The sequence below is a fragment of the Bufo gargarizans genome, chromosome 4, assembly GCF_014858855.1.
Source record: "Bufo gargarizans isolate SCDJY-AF-19 chromosome 4, ASM1485885v1, whole genome shotgun sequence".
Classification (NCBI taxonomy): Eukaryota; Metazoa; Chordata; class Amphibia; order Anura; family Bufonidae; genus Bufo; species Bufo gargarizans.
The window spans coordinates 521,793,949-521,819,008 of NC_058083.1; the positions used below are offsets into that span (position 1 = coordinate 521,793,949).

Consider the following 25,060-nt stretch of genomic DNA (forward strand, 5'->3'; position numbering starts at 1 on the left):
TAAAGTGTCCACCTGCTGAAACCTCCAGCAATCGGCTCTGATCGGTGGGGGAAACCTGAGAGGAAGTTTTAAATCTCCTACAGTGCCACCACAGGGCAAATAAAGTATTGCCCCATCCCTATTCCAATCAATGAGTGGTCTGTGTAATGCAGGACAGGACAGGTCCTCCAGAGCGAGAGAGGCTCTTTGTAACCGTTCTCCACTCTGGGCCAAGAAAGGATCTTGATCAGAGGGCACGCCCCTCCTCCATATATTAACCCTTAATTCCCTAATAGGGTGTAAGAAAATGTTTAGCTGGACCAGACCCCCTTGTTGATCAGCTATGAGCCTGTCCTGGTAATCTCAGATTCCTAAAGAAAATTTGTCTATGCAAATGTCCGGCGCAGAATCTGGCTTCCAGCGGCCACGTTTCTTTACTCCTTTCATGTCATTTTCATTCATTAAGAAGTATATACGCTCTATGGCAGAGTCAGATTCATACCACGCTCCCTGGTCAGGCCTGGGGGGGTTCACAGTGGGCGATGTTGGTTCTGAAATTAAATGGCATCTCCATCTGCGCGACCACCTTTTCAAAAAATGAAAATTTGAGCAACGTTGCGAATAATATCAACTAAAAATCCGTTACCGTTTGGTGTCTACAGCTTCCAGGCAGTCCTATGTGTCTCCATGGTAACAGACTACAAACAAAGCCTAAGTAGTCCTGCACTTGTACTCCCTCCCAGCTTCCACTTCCTAACTAAACCACCCTAAGAATTCCGTAATACGGCGCTGTGTGGCGGCACAATATGGCGACAGAGTATGGCTAAAGTCTATGCGATTATAACATTCAATGGCAAAAAAAAAAAAAAAAAACTCGAAAAATATGGCCACTCTGGGTGGAAAATTTAGAAACCCGTTACGTGAGGTGATTTATTCCTCCCCAATTGTTCTCCATCCTAGATTGTAATCCAAAAATTGGCTGGAAACTATTTCCCAGTTCCACCAGTACAGTTATTAACCTTGCTGGGATAAGGTTTGCAGAGCTGGAAAGTACCGTAATACTACAGGCATATCTAGTACTGTCATCAAAGGTTCGATGTGGAAAACCAGTCTCTCCGGCTGCTGCGTCCAATAATCGGGGGCGGACGGGGTGAAGACTGTAACTGGACAGACGCCAGGAACCTCCACTGATATCTCCATGAAAGGAAACACCAATTCAGACTACAATCCGAAGAAAGTACCGTCCAGAATTTGATTTAAAGGGGTATTCCCATCTCAGGCAATGTGGGCTAGGATATGCCCCCATTGAATATCGCCAGGATATGCCCCCATTGAATATTGGTGGGATATGCCCCCACTGAATATCGCTAGGATATGCCCCCATTGAATATTGGTGGGATATGCTCCCATTAAATATCGCTAGGATATGCCCCCATTAAATATCACTAGGATATGCCCCCATTAAATATCACTAGGATATGCCCCCATTAAATATCACTAGGATATGCCCCCATAGAATATTGGTAGGATATACCCCCATTGAATATCGCTAGGATATGGCCCCACTGAATATCGCCAGGATATGCCCCCATTGAATATTGGTAGGATATGCCCCCACTGAATATCGCCAGGATATGCCCCCATTGAATATTGGTAGGATATGCCCCCACTGAATATCGCTAGGATATGCCCCCATTGAATATCGCTAGGATATGCCCCCATTAAATATCACTAGGATATGCCCCCATAGAATATTGGTAGGCTATACCCCCATTGAATATCGCCAGGATATGGCCCCATTGAATATCGCTAGGATATGCCCCCATTGAATATCGCCAGGATATGCCCCCATTGAATATCGCCAGGATATGCCCCCATTGAATATTGACAGGATATGCCCCATTGAATGTTGCTAGGATATGCCCCCATTGAATATTGGTAGGATATGCCCCCATTGAATATTGCTAGGATATGCCCCCATTGAATATTGGTAGGATATGCCCCCACTGAATATCGCTAGGATATGCCCCCATTGAATATCGCTAGGATATGGCCCCACTCAATATATCGCCAGGATATGCCCCTATTGAATATCGCTAGGATATGCCCACATTGAATATCGCTAGGATATGCCCACATTGAATATCGCTAGGATATGCCCACATTGAATATCGCTAGGATATGCCCACATTGAATATTGCTAGGATATGCCCACATTGAATATTGCTAGTATATGCCCCCATTGAATATCGCTAGGAAATGCCCCCATTGAATATCGCTACGATGTGCCCCCATTGAATATCGCTACGATGTGCCCCCATTGTCTGATAGGTGTGGGTCCCAGCGGTAGGAAAACGACTAACAAGAGGCCGCAAAGTGGTGGTAGGCAGTGCTGGGTCCGGCCACCACCAAGCCTTCCTATTGGCCCTGAAAATAGCCAAGCGGTGAGTCTATTTTTGGAATACCCATAGAATTGAACAGGGGCGCACTGCGCGGCCACCGCTCCCATTCATTTCTATGGGAATGGCAGAAATAGCCGAGAGCTTAGCTATTTTCAGATGACCCATAGAAATGAATGGAGGGCGGCCAGGTGCGCCCTCTGAGACTTTGCCGGATGGCTTTATGAGATAGGTGCGCGTCCCAGAGGTGGGACCCGCACCAATCAGACAATGGAGCATATCCTAGTGATATGCCCCCATTGTCTGAGATGGAAAAACCCCTTTAGGGCTCATGCACACAAACGTATTTTCTTTCCGCGTCCGTTCCGTGTTTTTTTTGCGGACCGTATATGGAACCATTCATTTCAATGGGTCCACAAAAAAAACTGAAGTTACTCCGTGTGCATTCCGTTTTCGTATGTCCGTATTTCCGTTCCGCAAAAAAAAAAAAGAACATGTCCAATTATTGTCTGCATTACAGACAAGGATAGGACTGTTCTATTAGGAGCCAGCTGTTCCGTTCCGCAAAATACGGAATGCACACGGTAGTCATCCGTATTTTTTGCGTACCGCAAAATACATACAGTCGTGTGCATGAGCCCTTAAAGTACATCTCCACCAAGCATACTTTTATACACGGGCCTAATCAGAATCCATGATTATGTGCAGCCTTAGGCCTCATGCACACGACCGTTGTTTGGGTCCGCATCCGAGCCGCCGTTTTGGCGGCTCGGATGCGGACCCATTCACTTCAATGAGGCCGCAAAAGATGCGGACAGCACTCCGTGTGCTGTCCGCATCCGTGGCTCTGTTCCGCGGCCCCGTTAAAAAAATATAACATGTCCTATTCTTGTCCGCGCTCTGCGGACAAGAATAGGCATTTATATTGCTGGAGCCCGTTCCGTTCCGCAAATTGCGGAACGCAACACGGGCTGCTTCCGTTTTTTGCGGATCCGCGGTTTGCGGACCGTAAAAACGGCACGGCCGTGTGCATGAGGCCTTAGGGTTTAAAGGGTTCATTTAAGAGACATTTTTCACTTAATGCCATTTTCGAGGTGCTGAAATTAGGTACCAGGATGCTTTGCAGCAAGATCCTGCATTCAAACCTCTCCTGGAGTGGGTGTGTCTTTTCCTTCAGTGTTTAAAAAGAAAACGGCCTTTGTTGCCCATGGCAACCAATCACAGCACAGCTTTAATTTTACCAGAGTAGCTTAAGAAATGAAAGCTGAGCTCTGATTGGTTGCTATAGACAGCTTTGATAAATGACGCCGTCTCTCTTTTTAAATGCAGCTTTAGAAGTCACTAGAGTATACACGATCTATCTAAGCCTATTGTCTTTTTGTAAAAACAGGAAGTATTTCAGACAATGAATTCTAGATGCAGCTCTGAATGTGACTTGAGACATAGAAGAAAATATTAGGATTTTAAGGACACTAGTAAAACCCTATCCAGATCTATCTGCTGCGGGGGCGTTGCTGGGGTCTCAAAAGATCTGGGGCCCAAGCACCAATGCATATGGCCCAATTCTCTAAGTCAACCAATCGCTCCCCCGCAAACACTAGCACTGAAGACATTTTGCTGTACTCGCTATACAGCAGCTCGTACCTCTCACATCCACGGCCTCCCAGGTGACGTCTCCTCCGATGTAGATCTTCTCTGTCATCATCTTCTCCATTTGGTCCGTACATCTTCTCTCAGCCGCCTCGTCTCTGCAGAGTGTGACACACAGACGTCTTAGCTTCCTCATTTTTCTCTACCCCCAGATACTATCCTGAAGAAGAATTTGTGCCATACAGATAATCTTCCCCATAGTAACAGTACTCCTCATAGTCCCACCAATAGTATTTTCTTTTTAGAATGCTCTCATTAGTAATACTGCCCTCTACAGTGCCCCCAACTGTGATAGTGCTCCCCAAGAGTGCCCCCCGTACAGTATTAATAATGCCCTTACAGAGCCTCTAGTAGAAATAAGGCCCCCAATTGTTCCCCCAGTGGTAATAAAGCTCTCCACAGACCCCTCAGTAGTAATAAGGCCCCCATAGTGCTCTTAGTAGAAATAGGGTGGATCTATAAGTCCCTCCTATAGAGCCCCCAGTAGTAATAAGAACGTCTAATGTCACCTGGATTTAAAATGCCCCCCAGTGCCCCCAGTATTTATATCGCCCCCTACTGTTATAATGCCCACACAGTGCCCCCAGTATTTATATCACCCCCCTACTGTTATAATACCCACACAGGCCCCCAGTATTTATATCACCCCTACTGTTTATAATCCCCACACGTGCCCCAATATATATTTATAATACCACACCCACGTTATAATACCCCCACACAGTGCCCCCAGTATTTATATCACCCCCTACTGTTATAATGCCCACACAGTGCCCCCAGTATTTATATCACCCCCTACTGTTATAATGCCCACAGGCCCCCAGTATTTATCCCCTAGATACCACACGAGCCCCCAGTATTATATCACCCTATTTATAATACCCACACAGTGCCCCCAGTATTTATATCGCCCCCTACTGTTATAATACCCACACAGTGCCCCCAGTATTTATATCACCCCCTACTGTTATAATACCCACACAGTGCCCCCAGTATTTATATCGCCCCCTACTGTTATAATGCCCCTACAGTTCCCCCAGTATTTATATTGTCCCCTAATGTTATAATACTCACCCTGAAGTGCCCCTAGCATTTATATTCCTCAGTTTACTGTCCTCAGAAATTATAATTCCTCAGCTCCTCCACCATACAGTCCCATGTAAATACCATCACACCATCTCTTCAGCCCCCTCTAATATATAGTCCCATGTAAATAACATCCCTCTCTATCTACAGCCCCCTCCAATATACAGTCCCATGTAAATAACATCACCCCCTCCCCAGCCACCATCAACATACAATCCCTTCACCCCCTTAATATTCTGTCCCATGTAAATAACATCACTCCGCCAGACACCTTCAACATACAGTCCCATGTAAATAAAATCACCCCCTCCCCAGCCACCTCCAGCATGCATTCCCATGTAAATAAAATCACCCCCTCAATATTCAGTCCCATTTAATAACATCACCCCCCCCCCAAACAACTTTAACATGCAGTCCCATGTAAATAGCATTACCCCTCAACATTCAGTCCCATATAAATATCACTCCCTCCCACAGCCACCTCCAACATGCATTCACATGTAAATAACATCACTCCACCTCACTGTCCCATGTAAATAACTTACCTCCCATCAGCCCTAACATACAGTTCCAGTTAAATAACTACAACTCCCAGCATTGCTCTGCCTCTCCCTTCACTTACCTCTCCTCATGTAGCAGACCTCACCTCAGCCTCTTCCCAGGACTTCTCTTCACTGCTGAGCCGTCCTCTCCTGCACTGGTCACATGATGGTGACATCATCGCAGGTCCTTTTCAGCTACTACATTTAGAACTGATCACATGGACTGTGATGTCACCACAGGTCCTTCAGCTCTTGCAGGGCATTAGATTCAATTGTATTGCCGTCCTGAGGACTTACAGTTGTATCTATCTGGCAGGCAGGACATTCGGGGCCTGGGACAAAACATCAGAGGACCAGGCCCCGAATGTTTTAACCTAGCAATGCCCCTGTGTAAACACACTGCATGGTGAAAATGAGTATTAAAAATTCGGTATTTTCAGCTCTGGATGTGACTGGAGACATAGAAGAATGTATTAGCATTTTTAGTTAGCAAAATTGTATCCAAATCTATCCAAACACATTTAAACCCACTGCATTATAAAAAAATTAGTATTTTCCTTGGCAGGATTCTGAATGTAGCTTTGGATGTGACTAGAGAAGTAAAACAATGCATGTGGACTAGGGATGAGCGAATCGACTTCGGATGAAACAATAACCTAACCAAACCTAATCAGATCTAATTCTATTACCTTTTTAATAATTAGTAGATTCAAAAAGAAATAGGCCTCTCGGCAGGTATTTCAGAGATGCTGAGTTCTGAATGTAGCTTTAGATGTGACCAGAGAAGTATAACAATGTTAGGGATCTTCAGGACACAATAAGTGGACAGACTTCATCCAGACTTATGTGATTCCATTGCCAGATTCATAAAAAACAGACCTCTTGGCAGGTATTTCAGTCATGCTAAATTCTGAATGCAGCTTTGGATGTGACTAGAGAAGTAAAACAACATATGTGGATTTTCAGGACACTATGATTGGCAAAACTTAATCCGACTTAAGATCAATACAAGATGAGTAAAGTATTTGCAAAGCGACTCAATACTATACTATCAAGGTTTCTGCACCAGCGCTGCCCATTCTCCGGTTTTCGGCACTGCTAATACTGTGTTTATTGTGCCAAATCTGGGGGCATCTGTCAGCAGTTTTGTCCCTATGACACTGGCTGACCTGTTACATGTGCGCTGAAGGCGTCCGTGTTGGTCCCCTGTTCCTATGTGTCTGCATTGCTGAGAAATAAAATGATGTTTTAATATATGCAAATGAGCCTCTAGGAGCAACGGGGGCGTTACCGTTACACCTAGAAGATCTCTGCAGCTGCCACGCCTTCTGCACTTTGACAGGACCATAAGATTGATCACGCCGCCTGGCCCTGTCAATCAAAGTGTAGAGGGCGTGGCAGCTGCAGAGACTCTCTAAGTGTAACGGCAACGCCCCCGTTGCTCCTAGTGGCTCATTTGCATATATTAAAACATAATTTTTCTCAGCAATGAGGGCACATAGGAACATGGGACCAACACAGACGCCTTCAGCTGCCAAGCGCACATGTAACAGGTCAGCCAGTATCCTAGGGACAAAACTGCTGACAGATGCCCTTTAATTTTTATTATGTTTTTTTTTTTTTACAAATTATCCTCATCATGAATCTGAATTATTCAAAAATGTCATCTTCTGTCAAGCTTTACTGCGTCACAGGTCAGTTGAGCATCAGGTTGAGATGCAATGGTGACCATGTCGGAACTTGTCACCCAGCTTTCCCGGGAGCAGATAGAACGGATTGGAATGTGTAACAATATGGCGGCATCCTGGAAGTCGCAGAGCACGCATCGGCCATAGATCACACATAACAAAGAGTAGCTTCCCACCAAGCCCCCGTTTCCTGTGACACACGCCGCTCGCTGGATTACAGCCGCATTCCAGGCTCTAATATGCATTGAAGTATATTTTCTTTGGCCGGGCAGCAGCTATAGACAGACGTATAGAGGATCGCAGAAATAGCTATTCTGTTTTTTCTGGATTTCGTCCCGCAGCTTTTGTGCTATTTTTATCCCAACGCTCGATACGTGTTCCATAAAAAGCGAATTCTGCCATCACCGCAGCCGCCTCCGGCACCCCCGTCCCGTGGATAGGATTTAATTCTGCACCGCAGTTCCTGGATCCCTGCAGATGACTGGCAGCTGCTCTCTGGACCTGGCGGCACTATATGATTCAGCATGCCCTGCTAGATGAGCAGTCACCGGGCTGAAAGCCTAGTTTCTGGAAGACTGGCCTTGCATTGGATGATGTACTTGTGTGCCACCATACAGTGCACAAATAACTCTACCATATAGTGCCTAAATAACGGCGCCAAATAACAGTGCAATATGTTGTCCAGTGCATTGTCCCACAAAATGTACTGTAAAGTGCCTAAGTAGCAGTGCCGCCTAAATACCACCATATAATGCTCAAATAATACTGACATACAGTCACCAAATAGCATACAGTAATCTAAAAACGAGCTATATACTGGGCAAATACTACTTCAATATAATGTTATATAGTGCCGCCCCCATCATGGAAGGCATAAAATACTGTATCTGTGTTGCACAATGTAAGTACTGTCATACAGCGCTCTCAAATAATGCCAACATACAGTCACCAAATCACAGCTCCATACATACACTCATCTAATAACATGCTATACATGGGACAAATAGCACTTCAATAAAATGCAATATAGTGTCGTCCACACCATAGACTGCAAAAAAACACTGTATCAGTGCCACACAATGTAAATTCCGCCATAGAGTGCTCAAATGTTACCAACATACAGTGACCAAAAAACAGCTCTATACATACGGTAATCTAATAACATACCATAAATTGTGAAAATAGTACTTCAATATAATGTTATATTATGCTGCCCTCACCATAGACTGCACAATATACTATATCCGTGTTGCACGATGTATATACCGCCATACAGCGCTCAAATAATGCAAACATACAGTGACCAGATAACAGCTCCGTATATACAGTCATGTAACTGCTATACACTATACATTGGGCAAATAGCGTTTTAATATAATGCTATATAGTGCAACCTCCTCCATAGACTGCAAAATGTAATCAGTGCCACACAACGTAAATACTGCCATAGAGTGCTCAAATAATGCCAACCTATAGTGACCAAATAACAGCACCATATATACACTCATCTAATACCATGCTATATATTGGCCAAATAGCACTTTAATACACTGCTATATAGTGCCATCGCCACCATAGACTGCAAAATAACACTGTACCAGTGCCACACAATGTAAATACCGCCACAGAGTGCTTACATAATACCAATATACAATAACCAAATAACAGCTCCATGCTATATATGTGCATATAAAGCCTCATGCACACGACCGTTTTTCGGGTCCGCATCCGAGCCGCACTTTTTGCGGCTTGGGTGCGGACCGATTCACTTCAATGGGGCCGCAAAAGATGCGGACAGCACTCCGCGTGCTGTCTGCATCCTTTGCTCCGTTCCGTGGCCCAGGAGAAAAAAAAATATAGCATGTCCTATTCTTGTCCGTTTTGCGGACAAGAGTAGGCATTTCTACAATTAGCCGCCCGTTCCGTTCCGCAAATTGCAGAGGGCACACGGGCCGTTTTTTGCGGATCCGCGGTTTGCATGAGGCCTATTACTGCTATATGGTTATTATTAAGATTCCTGGCAGTTGCAAGCCTGGGGTACCCAAGACACAGGTGACACCCCCTTCCAGGTCGCAGGACCCTTGGGCTAGGCCTAGAGTTTTGCAGCAGTTTCTTTCCGGAAATCCGAAGGGGGTCTTCTCTCTGGCACAGGTCAAAACTCCCTTTAAGTGCTGATATTTTTATAGCGATAACTAGAGCCATGTGTAGGGAAACATCTGTACGGAATCGTTTTCCGTGATAGCTCCTGTATCCTCAGGGCACATACCAGCAGATGGACCCCTTCTACAAATTCCCAGGCGGCGCGTATGTCTAGCTTGAGAAAATTAGATTGTAAGCTCTTCTGACGCACATTAGGGGTCAGAGTATCAATTAGCTTTTGCGACAGTTTTTTGGGCTGAATAAAAGGTCTCATTTCTTCTATGGGAGTCTCCACCCGCAGATTATCCTCCCAGATGTAAACCAGGACACGCAGAGGCCGCCATCCATCTCTACGTGTGATTTATATGAAGCTGACAATGTTTGCAGATGCCCTGAGGACCCTGGAAGTTGTCAGATCCCACTATTCCTGACATCCGCACAGCGGATAACACCGCTCAGCCCAACACAAGTATTTAGGTTACAGTGCGGTATGTCGTGACCGTGCCACTGCCACCTTAAAGTCGTCCTCCTCTGGAATATCATCAGACACGTCAAAGAAATATGATCGGTGGGTGTCCCGCACCTGGGAACCGGTGGAATCACTTCTCAGAGCATGCTTGGTCATTCTCCATTGATATCTATGGTTCAATTCCACGACGAGGCTGGATGACAGCTACGGAGATGTGCCTGCACATAGCAAAAATCGAATAATACTGCCATATTGTGCCCATATAGCACCACCGTATTATGTCCATGTAACAAAGCCATACAATATCCAAATACGAGAACTTAGGGCACATATAATTATGCTATACGGTGCAAGTAACACGGCCATGTTGAGCACAAACAATCCTACAATACTAGAAAGTTCCAGTGCATACACTAGACTCTGCCCAAAGAACACAAGCCGCGCTGTCACCATATAGCCATACAATACCCGAACTGCGCTGCACATAAACTACACACCAAACTGTGCCCCAATAACAACGCTGTACTTTGCCCAAACAACATAGCCATTAGTGATGAGCGGGAGGTGCCATATTCAATTTCGCGAATATTCGATTGAATATTCGTGTTATATTCGTCGAAATCGAATATTCGTAATTATTCCAATTATCGCGAATAATATGCGATTTAATTAATCGCGTATTGCGATTTTTCTTTTGATACTATAAGGCAACGTTCCTATGACTAATTGACTATGGCTAGGCTAATATGTGTATTTTACGAAATTTGGTAATATTGATCTAACTTCGTCTTTTAGAATATTACGAATATTCTAAAAGACGAAGTTAGAGCAATATTACCAAATTTCGTAAAATACACATATAGATTGTAATTTAGCTAATATAGTGCTATAATCCCTTTTTTTTTTTTTTCTCAAATTTTTTTGGCCTCTTCTGAACTTCAGTTTTGAAAAATATGTACACTATTAAAAAATATTACTATAGCAGTATATTAGCTAAATTACAATCTATATGTGTATTTTACGAAATTTCGTAATATTGCTCTAACTTCGTCTTTTAGAATATTCGTAATATTGCTCTAACTCCGTCTTTCAGAATATTACGAATATTCTAAAAGACAAAGTTAGAGCAATATTAAGAATATACGTAAAAAGTTGAAATCGCAATTCGATTATTATAACTTGAATTAATCGAATTGCGATTTCAACGTAATTCTCAAATCCGACAGTACATTCTAGTATATGGAGACGTTCCCATGGTGATGGGGACGCTCCATGAGCACGGAAGTCGGCAGAAGCGGCAACGGGCACTGACTGGAGCAGCCAGGAAGCCAGGAATCCAAAGGACAGGTAAGAACAACTTTAGGGAAGTGGGAAAGAAAAAAATATAACAATTAAAAAAAAAAAAAAAGAATATTCGATTTCACGAATATATAGAACTATATTCTAAATATTCGCAAAATCTCCAAGTTACGATATTCGAGAAAAAAATATGCAATTCGAATATTCGCGCTCAACACCAATAGCCATACATTGTCCAAGTAACAGAAAGTTACAGGGCATAAACCATACGCCATACTGTGCCCAAACAACATGTCATACCGCGTCCATATAACTGCCCAAATACCGGAAATATAACGTGGTTAAGTAATACACCACACTGGGCACCAATAGCACAGCTATACTGTGACCATATAAGAAAGCCATAAAATGTCCAAATACCAGAACTTACTGCAGATTTATACAGTCCGCTCCGGCCCCATTCACCTATAATGTTTGCCGTGCTGCGGCCGAAGCGGACTTCCACTAGCGGCAGCACGGATCCAGCAGGCTGTTCACCCACCGGAACAGCCTGTCGGAGAAGGCTGCCGCTAATGTGAAAGTAGCCTTATAAAGTGCCTAAATAATACACCAAACTGTGCACAAAAACCATAAAACGCCCCCAAAAAACAGAACTTACAGGGATACATTTACACCATACAAGGGGTGCACCACCAATGAGGCCAGGTGAGGCGATCGTCTCAGGCAGCACCAGGTAGAGGCAAGAGAGGGGCAGCCGAAGGGCCAATGGCTGAAGGGAAGGGGTTAGGTTAAGAAATTGGCATGGGGGGGGGAACCGTTTCAGTTTTCGCCTCAGGCACCAGAAAGGCTAGGTGCACCCCAAGGTCAAGACGTGAGGCTATCCGTTTTCTGCAAACCCCCCCCCCCCCCCCCCCCCCCCTCCCTTTCAAATTCAGCTAATGATATTTGGTTGGTCGATGGCCAGTTGTATTGCAGCTAAGAATCTATTGAGAGGGCCCCAAGACATAAAAACCGTCATTCAGATGATATGACCCATTTGCGCCACATACTGCACTATAGTCACCGCATAGTACCGCCAGTGACCTATGCTCACAGCTTGTCATTTCACATCTTAATTCAAACTTCTGGAGAAAAAAAAAAAGTCTCTGTAGGAAGGTTCTGTTTTCTTGGTGAAGGTCTTGGGCACCATGTGCAGGTTACGTAGCTGAAGCAGGGTGTGGTGGATATGCTGCAGGGGCTGGGTGCAAAATTTTAGGTCATATCTCCTCAAATGCATTTAAAAAAAAGGACCAAAATCTACAGATCAAACAGTGGGGGCTACTGACCTGACATGGTCACATAAGGCTTATCATCCAGCTTTCCACAGACCCTGAATGCTGACGGCCTTTTTCTAAAGTTCTAGCATTTTAATATCGGGAACCAGATAGCTCAGGATGAACAAAGCCAAAGGCTTCTTCCGTGCACAGAAGAGTGAAAGGACAGATACAAAAAGCAGAAGTACAAAGGTAACATCCACGAGGTATTTCAAATCTCCTGATAAGAGAACAGCACAAGAAAATCTGCATCCAAACACAAAATACTATATAATGGGCATTGCAAAAGTATTCAACCCCCTTCCTCTCCCATACGTCAGTCTGACAGCACAGAAGAAAAAAAATAAAATGATAAAATGCTGTTTGTGTAAGTATTCAACCCCTGTGTGGGAAGCTCCAAGTTCAAGAAATTGACCTAACAGCTGGCTCACAATTGACCTTTACTTGTAAAATAAAAAAAACAACAGCAACAAAAAAAAAAATCCTGACCATTGGTCTTTTTTCAAGAAGTGAAAATGAAGACCAAAAGCCTAAGGAACCTGAACTGACGAGATGGACATTTAAAGAACTATATTTGAATATTTTTGCAAACCACTGATACAGTTTAAAATGCATATAAAAAGTATTCCACCCCTCAAAAAAAGGCATTATGAATGCAGGTGGTTACAGTATGGGCAAGTCTTGAAGGGTGAATGCTTTTCTTACGGCATTAGACATATGGCTACATGATCCATAATCATCTGATGGTTGCAACAACAACGTAAAACCAACAACATATAAAAACAAAGGAAAAAAATTTCGGCAATTTGGACGAGACGCAATGTAAAACTAATATAGCTTGACTAAGAACATAATGCAGCTCCTGTTCAGCTCTGCTACATCTGTACCATCAGCCTAAACAGAAAGCGACATAGATGAGGAACACTCACCACTCTTGGCTTTTGTTCGATGGTTTGTAGAAACGGGGTGCTGTGTGCGGGGGATTTCTCGGGATCACTGGATACGTCGTCCTCTGAGTCATCCCAAGATGAAGAGAAGCCAGTAGATGAAGCTGAAGACGAGGATAATTTCCTAGGTAGATTAGCAGGATTGATGCTTAGGCTATTAAAGTCCTCTTGACCTTCAACGTCTTCCCCATGGTCAGTGACTATGACTGCTGGAATAGGTCCTGGAGATACTATCTTAGGTGGGATAGACTTGCTTGAAGTTTCCAGGGAGTTGTTGAGGTTTTGCTCAGATTTGGTTATATTGTAAGTTCTAGATGTGTCTATTTCACTACAGGGGACCACTGATGGTGATACTGATGAAGTTCCTGGAGCCATTATGGGTGACACTGGGACAACTGATGGTGATATTGGTGATGTAGGGGTTGATGTTCCTTCCAAACTGGAGGAAGATGATTTAGGTCCTCTATCATGAAAAAAACTAAACACACTATCCTCCCGCTTACCAAATCTTAGAGGTGACGGGGACCTGCTACCTAGACGAGGGCTTCTAAGAGCTGGAGAAACTGGGCGGTTCCGGGCTTGAATATGTGCTTCGAAGAGTCCCACAACCTGGTTAACCTGAACATTTTGGAGCTCCCGTTGTAACTGAGAAAGGCGTCTCTTCTCTCCGGGTTCCACAAGTCCCATTCCTGACCCATGTCCGTGCCCAAACCCCAACAAAGACCCCGATCGCGAATCTATCACAGAGACCGCTTCCCCCACATTCCCGCCATGAAGTCGTAAAGGCGAGGGGCACCTTCGGACTCTTGACAACGTCGGAGAATGGTCATCTTTGCCGTTAAAACTAGGGCTACGACTTCTTGAGGTGGATCGTTCTCCCGACTCGGGAAAGACAAAGGAGGATGTGTTGTTGTTCCTTGGAGAGCTACCGGGACTGGTGGCTCCGGGGCTATGGAGAGGCAGTGGAGATCGGACCAACAGTGGACAATAAGTGCTACGTCTCTCTGGCATGGGCAACACCGGTCTCTGGCTCGTCTTCGTCACACTGTTGTTATTCATCATGACCAAGCTATTCAAGGCATAGCAATACACAGCCATAGTCCTGTGAGGAGAGGAGCGGTGGACACGGGGTGTGCTGGGCACCACCGGCTCAGGCAAACAGGTCCCAAAGATGTCTTCTCGTCCACAACATTGCTTGAAAAGTTGATGAGATGACGGCTCGGCTGGGCAGCTGCCCAGACCTCCATAAACAAATCAGCTGTAAATGAGAAGAGAAGAGAAAAATGTAAATGCCTTTGACGAGATTCTCTGGACTGACGAAGAGATCATGAAAAAAAAAAAGTCTGCCGCTTGGCGAGTTCACCGCCGTCATTCACGCCGATGAAAGGAATCCATTTGCATATACCTGCCCAAGACTTACAACCTGTACCGTAAACAAGTCCTGATGTCAGACGCAAGAACAGGCTTGTAGAACCATGTCAGAAATGTGAGCGAGGCCTCCAACAGTCACTTCCCTCTCCAGAATTTAACCTCTTATGGGACGTCTGAGTCATGTTAGACTCTGAATATTTATGGTACGGTTTGGGAAAACATACGGTAGCCACTTAGGGTTAATTGTTGATCATTTTTAAAATATTTTTTATATATTTTTTATTTTTTTGACACCATAAAATTTATATTACAAGGAAAATTCAAAAATGGAAGATAATTTTTTGAATTTATTTTGTTTTACCGTTTTTGTTTCAGTAGTGATTCTGCTTCCATTCCATTTGGTTTCCGTTTGCGATCCGTGTTTTGCATATCGCAAACGGAAACGGAAGCATACAATAATGTTTAAACAGTAAGTACATAAAAAAACTTTGGGCTGGGCATAAAATTTTCAATAGATGGTTCCGCATTCCGTATGCATTCATTTTTATTTTTTTTTGCGGACCCATTGACTTGAATGGAGTCACGGAAAGTGATTTGCGGGCAATAGCAGGACATGTTCTATCTTTGAACGGAACGGAAATACGGAAACGGAATGCATACGGAGTACCTTCCGTCGTTTTTGCGGACCCACTGAAATGAATGGTTCCGCATACGGACCGCAAACGGAACACAAAAAAACGGAACAGAAGCGGATAGAAAATACGTTCGTGTGCATGAGCCCTAAGGGAGGGAAATCCTTGTAAGACTGAAGAAGAGTCTTTGTTCTCATCACTACAGCGACGTCATATATTACATGATTTATAGCGCCGGTATTAATGGGAGAATTAGACGATTCATTTTGGAGAGGGGGGGGGGGGGCGAGATAAAAATAAATGATGCTAAAATAAAACTTAAAAAAAGGCAAATGTTTGTTTTTTTCCCATTTTCCGACCTACAAAATTTTATCATATCAGCTTTATAACCTAAGAAATTACTTAACCTTTCAGGACCAGGACCTTGAGGACCAGACAAAAATGTCACCTTTTTGGAATAGATTTTTATTTATTTATTTATTTTTTATTTAATTTTTTTCTTTGTTTACTTTTTTAACTATTTTTGCAAGGACACATAAGACTTTCTTATTATTTAATATTATTAATTAAAGTGGTTGTCACACAAATAAATTCAACATTTTTCAAACCAGCGTCTGGATATTATATTTATTGTATATTTGGCGCCATTTCCTCCTCTGCTACATAACCGCCACCATGCATAGCCCGGCTGAAGGACCTATACATAGTCACACGTAGAACTTGAGGACATGAGAAGGGATGGCCCATCTTCCAGTAGCAGGATGAGAGCCTGACGACTGGCGTGTTTCCAGCCCTGGTATTATGGAGAACCAGTTTTAGTGACAGGTGATTGCTCCGCACAAGGCAGGGATGTTTGTACTGCAGAGAATTATCCGTTCGCTGTCCACGGGCGGGATACACAGGGGATTCCCCGGCAGCTGGCATCCGCTCCATAAACACAAAACTACATGAAGAGACTGTGCACCAGAAATAGAACCGCCATACACCCATTACACGTATCGGGCACGGGGCATCACGTGGAGTCACAACCAGCGCGCTGCAGCGGAGAGGCCCGACTCCAGTGCAGCTCTGGAGTATAATACAGGATGTAACTCAGGATCAGTACAGGATAAGTAATGTAATATATGTACACAGTGACTGCACCAGCAGAATAGTGAGTGCAGCTCTGGGGTATAATACAGGATGTAACTCAGGATCAGTACAGGATAAGTAATGTAATGTATGTACACAGTGACTGCACCAGCAGAACAGTGAGTGCAGCTCTGGAGTATAATACAGGATGTAAATCAGGATCAGTACAGGATAAGTAATGTATGTACACAGTGACTGCACCAGCAGAATAGTGAGTGCAGCTCTGGAGTATAATACAGGATGTAACTCAGGATCAGTACAGGATAAGTAATGTAATGTATGTACACAGTGACTGCACCAGCAGAACAGTGAGTGCAGCTCTGGAGTATAATACAGGATGTAACTCAGGATCAGTACAGGATAAGTAATGTAATGTATGTACACAGTGACTGCACCAGCAGAATAGTGAGTGCAGCTCTGGAGTATAATACAGGATGTAAATCAGGATCAGTACAGGATAAGTAATGTACAGTATGTACACAGTGACTGCACCAGCAGAATAGTGAGTGCAGCTCTGGAGTATAATACAGGATGTAACTCAGGATCAGTACAGGATAAGTAATGTATGTACACAGTGACTCCACCAGCAGAATAGTGAGTGCAGCTCTGGAGTATAATACAGGATGTAACTCAGGATCAGTACAGGATAAGTAATGTAATGTATGTACACGGTGACTGCACCAGCAGAATAGTGAGTGCAGCTCTGGGGTATAATGCAGGATGTAACTCAGGATCAGTACAGGATAAGTAATGTAATGTATGTACACAGTGACTCCACCAGCAGAATAGTGAGCGCAGCTCTGGAGTATAATACAGGATGTAACTCAGGATCAGTACAGGATAAGTAATGTATGTACACAGTGACTCCACCAGCAGAATAGTGAGTGCAGCTCTGGAATATAATACAGGATGTAACTCAGGATCAGTACAGGATAAGTAATGTAATGTATGTACACAGTGACTCCACCAGCAGAATAGTGAGCGCAGCTCTGGAGTATAATACAGGATGTAACTCAGGATCAGTACAGGATAAGTAATGTATGTACACAGTGACTCCACCAGCAGAATAGCGAGTTCAGCTCTGGAGTATAATACAGGATGTAACTCAGGATCAGTACAGGATAAGTAATGTATGTACACAGTGACTGCACCAGCAGAATAGTGAGTGCAGCTCTGGAGTATAATACAGGATGTAACTCAGGATCAGTACAGGATAAGTAATGTAATGTATGTACACAGTGACTCCACCAGCAGAATAGTGAGTGCAGCTCTGGAGTATAATACAGGATGTAACTCAGGATCAGTACAGCATAAATAATGTATGTACACAGTGACTTCACCAGCAGAATAGTGAGTGCAGCTCTGGGGTATAATACAGGATGTAACTCAGGATCAGTACAGCATAAGTAATGTAATGTATGTACACAGTGACTGCACCAGCAGAATAGTGAGTGCAGCTCCAGAGTATAATACAGGATGTAACTCAGGATCAGTACAGGATCAGTAATGTAATGTATGTACACAGTGACTCCACCAGCAGAATAGTGAGTGCAGCTCTGGCGTATAATACAGGATGTAACTCAGGATCAGTACAGGATAAGTAATGTATGTACACAGTGACTGCACCAGCAGAATAGTGATTACAGCTCTGGAGTATAACACAGGATGTAACTCAGGATCAGTACAGGATAAGTAATGTAATGTATGTACACAGTGACTCCACCAGCAGAATAGTGAGTGCAGCTCTGGCGTATAATACAGGATGTAACTCAGGATCAGTACAGGATAAGTAATGTATGTACACAGTGACTGCACCAGCAGAATAGTGATTACAGCTCTGGAGTATAACACAGGATGTAACTCAGGATCAGTACAGGATAAGTAATGTAATGTATGTACACAGTGACTGTACCAGCAGAATAGTGAGTGCTGCTCTGAAGCATAATACAGGATGTAACTCAGATCAGTATAGGATAAGTAATTTAATGTATGTAAACAGTGACTGCACCAGCAGAATAGTGAGTACAGCTCTGGAGTATAATACAGGATGTAACTCAGGATCATTACAGGATAAGTAATGTAATGTATGGACACAGTGACTGCACCAGCAGAATAGTGAGTGCAGCTCTGGAGTATAATACAGGATGCAACTCAGGATCAGTACAGGATAAGTAATGTATGTACACAGTGACTCCACCAGCAGAATAGTGAGTGCAGCTCTGGAGTATAATATAGGATGTAACTCAGGATCAGTACAGGATAAGTAATGTAATGTATGTACACAGTGACTGCACCAGCAGAATAGTGAATACAGCTCTGGCGTATAATACAGGATGTAACTCAGGATCAGTACAGGATAAGTAATGTATGTACACAGTGACTCAACCAGCAGAATAGTGAGTGGAGCTCTGGAGTATAACACAGGATGTAACTCAAAATCAATACAGGATAAGTAATGTTTGTACCCATTGACTCCACCAGCAGAATAGTGAGTGCAGCTCTGGAGTATAATACAGGGTGTAACTCAGGATCAGTACAGGATAAGTAATGTAATGTATGTACACTGTGACTGCACCAGCAGAATAGTGAGTGCAGCTCTGGAGTATAATACAGGATGTAACTCAGGCTCAGTACAGGATAAGTAATGTATGTACACTGTGACTGCACCAGCAGAATAGTGAGTGCAGCTCTGGAGTATAATACAGGATGTAACTCAGGGTCAGTACAGGATAAGTAATGTATGTACACAGTGACTCCACCAGCAGAATAGTGAGTGCAGCTCTGGAGTATAATACAGAATGTAACTCAGGATCAGTACAGGATAAGTAATGTAATGTATGTACACTGTGACTGCACCAGCAGAATAGTGAGTGCAGCTCTGGAGTATACTGTAACTCAGAATCAATGTGTGACCCACCACATTTGTGGTAGCAGGCAGTATTCTGTGACAAGCCGTATTCATGTCCTTGTGGCTCCTTCTGTTCTCCTTATGTCCCTAGTTTTGCCTATGATCTTCATCCCTCTGCAGCGCTCCAGTTGATCATCACTTATTAGGGTGACAACCAGTATTGTTCACCATTGCCGTCCCCAGGAATGTCCAAACTGGTGTTCTATTAATTAACCCTTTAAACCCACACCATGCTACATTCCCATATTCGTGTGAGCAGAGTACAGCTGACTGTCAGGGGTCCTGCTGCAGGAAGTGCATGCCCCCTATTGTTTTTCAGCACATTGACAAATGTATTTGCCCTCTGTTATGTACCCTGCCTGACCTATACCCGCACACACCTGCGCTGTGTATTCACAGTACCACCCACACCTGAAGAGTGATGATCTCCTGCTGAGCATTATGCTGCTCACACCTCTCATTGTTGTCATGTCGCTGCTGAGGTTCGAAATACGCTAAAGGTCACCGACTATTGTAACTGAGCATCCATTATACTCTATCAGGTGCTAATATGCTGGGCAATTGCATAAGTAGCAATTACCTTATGTATACTTATATTAGGATCTCTTCCTTTAAAGGGGCAAGGGTTAAATAAGTATTCCCAGGGCAATGGAAATCTTTCATCTTTATTATTGGATCCTCCCGGCTTGTGTAGGTAGGGATTGTGAAGATATGAGGGAATTGGTATGTAAGCAATTCCCTAAAGCTCCTCTTAAAATACAATATACAGTCACACTTTCCAATAATAAGTGTATATCGATGCCCAGTAACCTGTAGCATCTTGTATTTTCCTAGTATTGAGGAACACACTAATATCAGTGGATCGCATAAATAGCAATTGCTCATTTATAATATATGTATTGGAATTATTTCTTTACAGTTGTGGGACAAAAAGCCTAAGTTCTGTCAGCTTCACCAGTAGAGAGAGAGTCTGGTAATGGATATAGATTGGGGAATTGCTATTTGTGCACTTTTCTAATAGGTTACATAATAGGTAATAGTTAATATAATTAGGGGCAGGGGCGTTGCTAGGGTCTGGGGCCCGAGCCCCAATGCATATGGCACAATTCTCTGAGTCGACCAAACGCACCCCCGACCAACCCCCCCAGTAGAAATAAGGCCCCCTATTGTTCCCCTAGTGGTAATAAAGCTCTCTACAGACCCTTCAGTAGTAATAAGGCCCCCCATAGTGCTCTTAGTAGAAATAATGTGGATCTATAAGTCCCTCCTATAGAGCCCCCAGTAGTAATAAGAACGCTTAATGTCCCCGATATTTATACTGCCCCCTACTGTTATAATGCCCCCACAGTGCCCCCAGTATTTATATCGCCCCCTACTGTTATAATGCCCCCACAGTGCCCCAGTATTTATATCGCCCCCTACTGTTATAATGCCCCTACAGTGTCCCCAGTATTTATAATGCCCCCTACTGTTATAATGCTCACTCTCAAGTCCCCCAGTATTTATATCGCCCCCTACTGTTATAATGCCCCCACAGTGCCCCCAGTATTTATATCGCCCCCCCTACTGTTATAATGTACCCACAGTGCCCCCAGTATTTATATCGCCCCCCCTACTGTTATAATGTACCCACAGTGCCCCCAGTATTTATAATGTCCCCTACTGTTATAATGCCCCCACAGTGCCCCCAGTATTTATATCGCCCCCTACTGTTATAATGCTCACTCTTAAGTGCCCCAGTATTTATATCGCCCCCTACTGTTATAATGCCCCCACAGTGCCCCAGTATTTATATCGCCCCCTACTGTTATAATGCCCCCACAGTGCCCCCAGTATTTATATCGCCCCCTACTGTTATAATGCCCCCACAGTGCCCCCAGTATTTATATCGCCCCCTACTGTTATCATGCCCCCACAGTGCCCCCAGTATTTATAATGCCCCCTACTGTTATAATGCTCACTCTCAAGTCCCCCAGTATTTATATCGCCCCCTACTGTTATAATGCCCCCACAGTGCCCCCAGTATTTATATCGCCCCCCTACTGTTATAATGTACCCACAGTGCCCCCAGTATTTATAATGCCCCCTACTGTTATAATGCCCCCACAGTGCCCCCAGTATTTATATCGCCCCCTACTGTTATAATGCTCACTCTTAAGTGCCCCAGTATTTATATCGCCCCCTACTGTTATAATGCCCCCACAGTGCCCCAGTATTTATATCGCCCCCTACTGTTATAATGCCCCCACAGTGCCCCCAGTATTTATATCGCCCCCTACTGTTATCATGCCCCCACAGTGCCCCCAGTATTTATAATGCCCCCTACTGTTATCATGCCCCCACAGTACCCCCAGTATTTATATCGCCCCCTACTGTTATAATGCTCGCCCTGAAGTGCCCCCAGTATTTATAATGCTCCCTGCAGTGCCCCCTGTAGTTATATTCCTCCATTTACTGCCCTCAGAAATTATAATTCCTCAGCCCCTCCACCATAGAGTCCCATGTATCCATGTAAATAACATCACACCATCTATCCAGCCCCCTCCAATATATAGTCCCATGTAAATAACATCCCTCTCTATCTACAGCCCCCTGCAAAATACAGTCCTATGTAAATAACATCACACCATCTCTCCTGCCCCCTGCAATATACAGTCCCACATAAATAACATCACCCCCTCCCCAGCTGCCTTCAACATACAGTCCCATGTGAACATGTGAATAACTTCACTCCCTCAATATTCAGTCCCATTTAATAACATCACCCCCCACCCGACAACTTCAACATGCAGTCCCATGTAAATAGCATTACCCCTCAACATTCAGTCCCATATAGATAATATCACTCCCTCACACAGCCACCAACAACATGCGTTCCCATGTAAATAACATCACCCCCCTCAACTTTCAGTCCCATGTAAATAACATCACTTCACCCACTGTCCCATGAAATAACTTTCCTCCCTTCAGCCCCAACATACAGTCCTAGTTAAATAACTACAACTCCCAGCATTACTCTGCCTCTCCCTTCACTTGCCTCTCCTCATGTAGCATACTACAGCTTCTTCCCAGGACTTCTCTTCACTGCTGAGCCGTCCTCTCATGCACTAGTCACATGACGTGACATCATTGCAGGTCCTTTTCAGCTACTGCATTAAGAACTGATCACATGACCTGTGATGTCACCACAGGTCCTTCAGCTCTTGCAGGGCAGTAGATTCAATTGTATTACCTTCCTGAGGATGGCAATACAGTTATATCTAACAGGCAGGCAGGACATTCGGGGCCTGGGACAAAACATCAGGGGCCCAAGTCCCGAATGTTTTAACCTAGCAACGCCCCTGATTAGGGGTAATCGGACAATTGAGCGGACAACAAGCCTAGGTCCTCTGTGCTTGAGCAGAGGGGAGAAAGTCTTATAATGGGTATAGATTGGGGAATTGCTAAATGTGCAATTTCCTAATATTCAAATAGGTTAAAAATAGGTAATAGTTAATACAATTAAGAGTAATTAGATAATTGAGTGGACAGCAAGCCTAGGTCTTCTGTGCTTGAGCAAAGGGGAGAGAGTCCGATAAAGGATTATAGATAATAGGGAATTGCTATTTGTCCAATTTTCCAAACAAATTGGTTAAAAAATAGGACATGGTTCGTATAATAAGGAGTAATGGGACAACTGAGTGGACATCAAGCCCAGGTTCTCTGTACTTAAGCAGAAGGGAGAGAGTCTGATAATGGATATAGATTGGGGAATTACTATATGTGCAATTTCCTAATATTCAAATAGGTAAAAAAATTGGTTATGGTCTAAATAATTAGGAGTAATCGGACAAACTAGCAGACAACAAACCTAGGTTCTCTATGCTTGGACAGAAGAGAGAGTCTGATAATAGATATAGATTGGGGAATTGCTACATATGCAATTCCCTAATATTCAAATGGGTAAAAAAAAATATTATGGTCAATATAATTAGAAGTAATCGGACAAACGAGCGGACAACAAACCTAGGTCCTCTGTGCTTGAGCAGGAGACTCTCATTATGCATATAAATTGGGGAATTGCTAAAAAAAATTAGCTATGGTCAATAACTTCTGTTATTCGGAACAGATCCAGCAGCCGGCCACAACTATTACCTTCACAATACGATGGGGGTTGCAATCCACCGATGAGCAGCCGATAAATAGCGCTCCCTGGCGACAAAACCTTTCCGTAAATGGCAACTTGGAACGTATCCTCATCTCAACCGTCATAGCGGTTGCCAGCAATCGCTACTTGATAGAAACGAGAGCGATCAATCCGCTAAATTACGGTTTTGCGCCCTCCGCCTGCGGGGGTGCAACAAGTTAGCGACCAAGATATCGGGCGCTCCTGATGGGCGAATATCATTCCCATTGCGAATCGTAGCGAGAGTGATCCAGCAGATGCATAGCCAGTGCGCCCTGTACACAGACTGACATCTGCCCACGCAGGGCACCCGGCGGCGGGCACCCATGGCTCATAAGGTGCCCTAAGACCGCCCCATGTGTTTATAGTAGGGATACAGTATTGCAACGTGCATGTATCTAAGCGCAGGCAGTGTGATACGCCTTACCTGTGCAGGAGGTGACTTCTAGGACCTAATCCCTGGTGTCCAGCTCCTCGTCCTCTACCTTTTTCTTCTCGCCTTTCTTGCCAGCAGCCACAGTTTCTTCTGCAAGAAGACAGTCCTGGAGTCAGAATCCAGCCTGGGGGTCCATGGATATGTGGAGGGAGCCGCTCGGCTGCTTTCCTTTGTGCCTCCCTGCAGTGTTTGTTTAATGTGCAATGTACAAGTATGTAGCAGGAAGGAAGTTGTGTAGTTTGTCTGGGGCTGAACTCAGCTCTACAAGCTTCCTTGTACTGGGGGAACTGAGAAAGTTTCCATTGTCAGGACACTCTGCAGTGCACCCTCTGCTTGCAGCCCTGCTACTTTCCACTGCCTGCGCCTGGGAGACAGCAGACTGCTTTTCTCTCCTCTCCCATCCAATCACTGGATTTGCAGGCGGCAAGAGGAGGACACACCATGTCTAAAAGCAGAAAAAGAAGAATTGTATGAACGGCTGCCCCGGGGGGCACCCTCCCTGGCACCGGTTCAGATGGCTGGCGAGGGCTGTGAACCCGGGATGCCAACAGCCGTCAATAATTTTATACATGGGGTGAAACGAAAGGAAAGATGTAGAAAGCAGATGTTAGAATGCACCCTGACCATTATAACATGCAGCTGAAACAATGTATCGAAGCCTGTCATGAGTGATACTGCTGGCTGAATTGGGGCATCTAAGCCTATGATATCGTGCTGCAGAGCTTGTGTATTTTATTGGCCTATTATACTGTATGTAACACTGTCTTTTAAGCGAATATATTAAAGCCGAATACAGGGCTGGGCTGGTGAATCTAAGCCTGCCGTGTGGGATACTGTCTGCTGAGATGCTGTATCTAAGCCCATCCTGTTGAATAATATCTGCTGAATTCTGTATCTAAGCCTATG

At 44.2% G+C, this 25,060-nt stretch overlaps 1 protein-coding gene across 1 annotated transcript in view; it reads right to left on the minus strand.

Moving 5' to 3' along the window:
* ITPKB (inositol-trisphosphate 3-kinase B) overlaps window positions 1–24,494 on the minus strand; it is a 92,645-nt gene extending 68,151 nt beyond the window's left edge. The window contains exons 1-2 of the mRNA XM_044289456.1: window positions 24,146–24,494; window positions 13,494–14,769 (exon numbers count right to left, since the gene is read on the minus strand). Of these exons, the coding sequence (XP_044145391.1) occupies window positions 13,494–14,609 (1,116 nt within the window). The 5' untranslated portion in view covers window positions 14,610–14,769; window positions 24,146–24,494. The remainder of the gene's footprint in view (window positions 1–13,493; window positions 14,770–24,145) is intronic.
* Window positions 24,495–25,060: the final 566 nt, after the last annotated feature.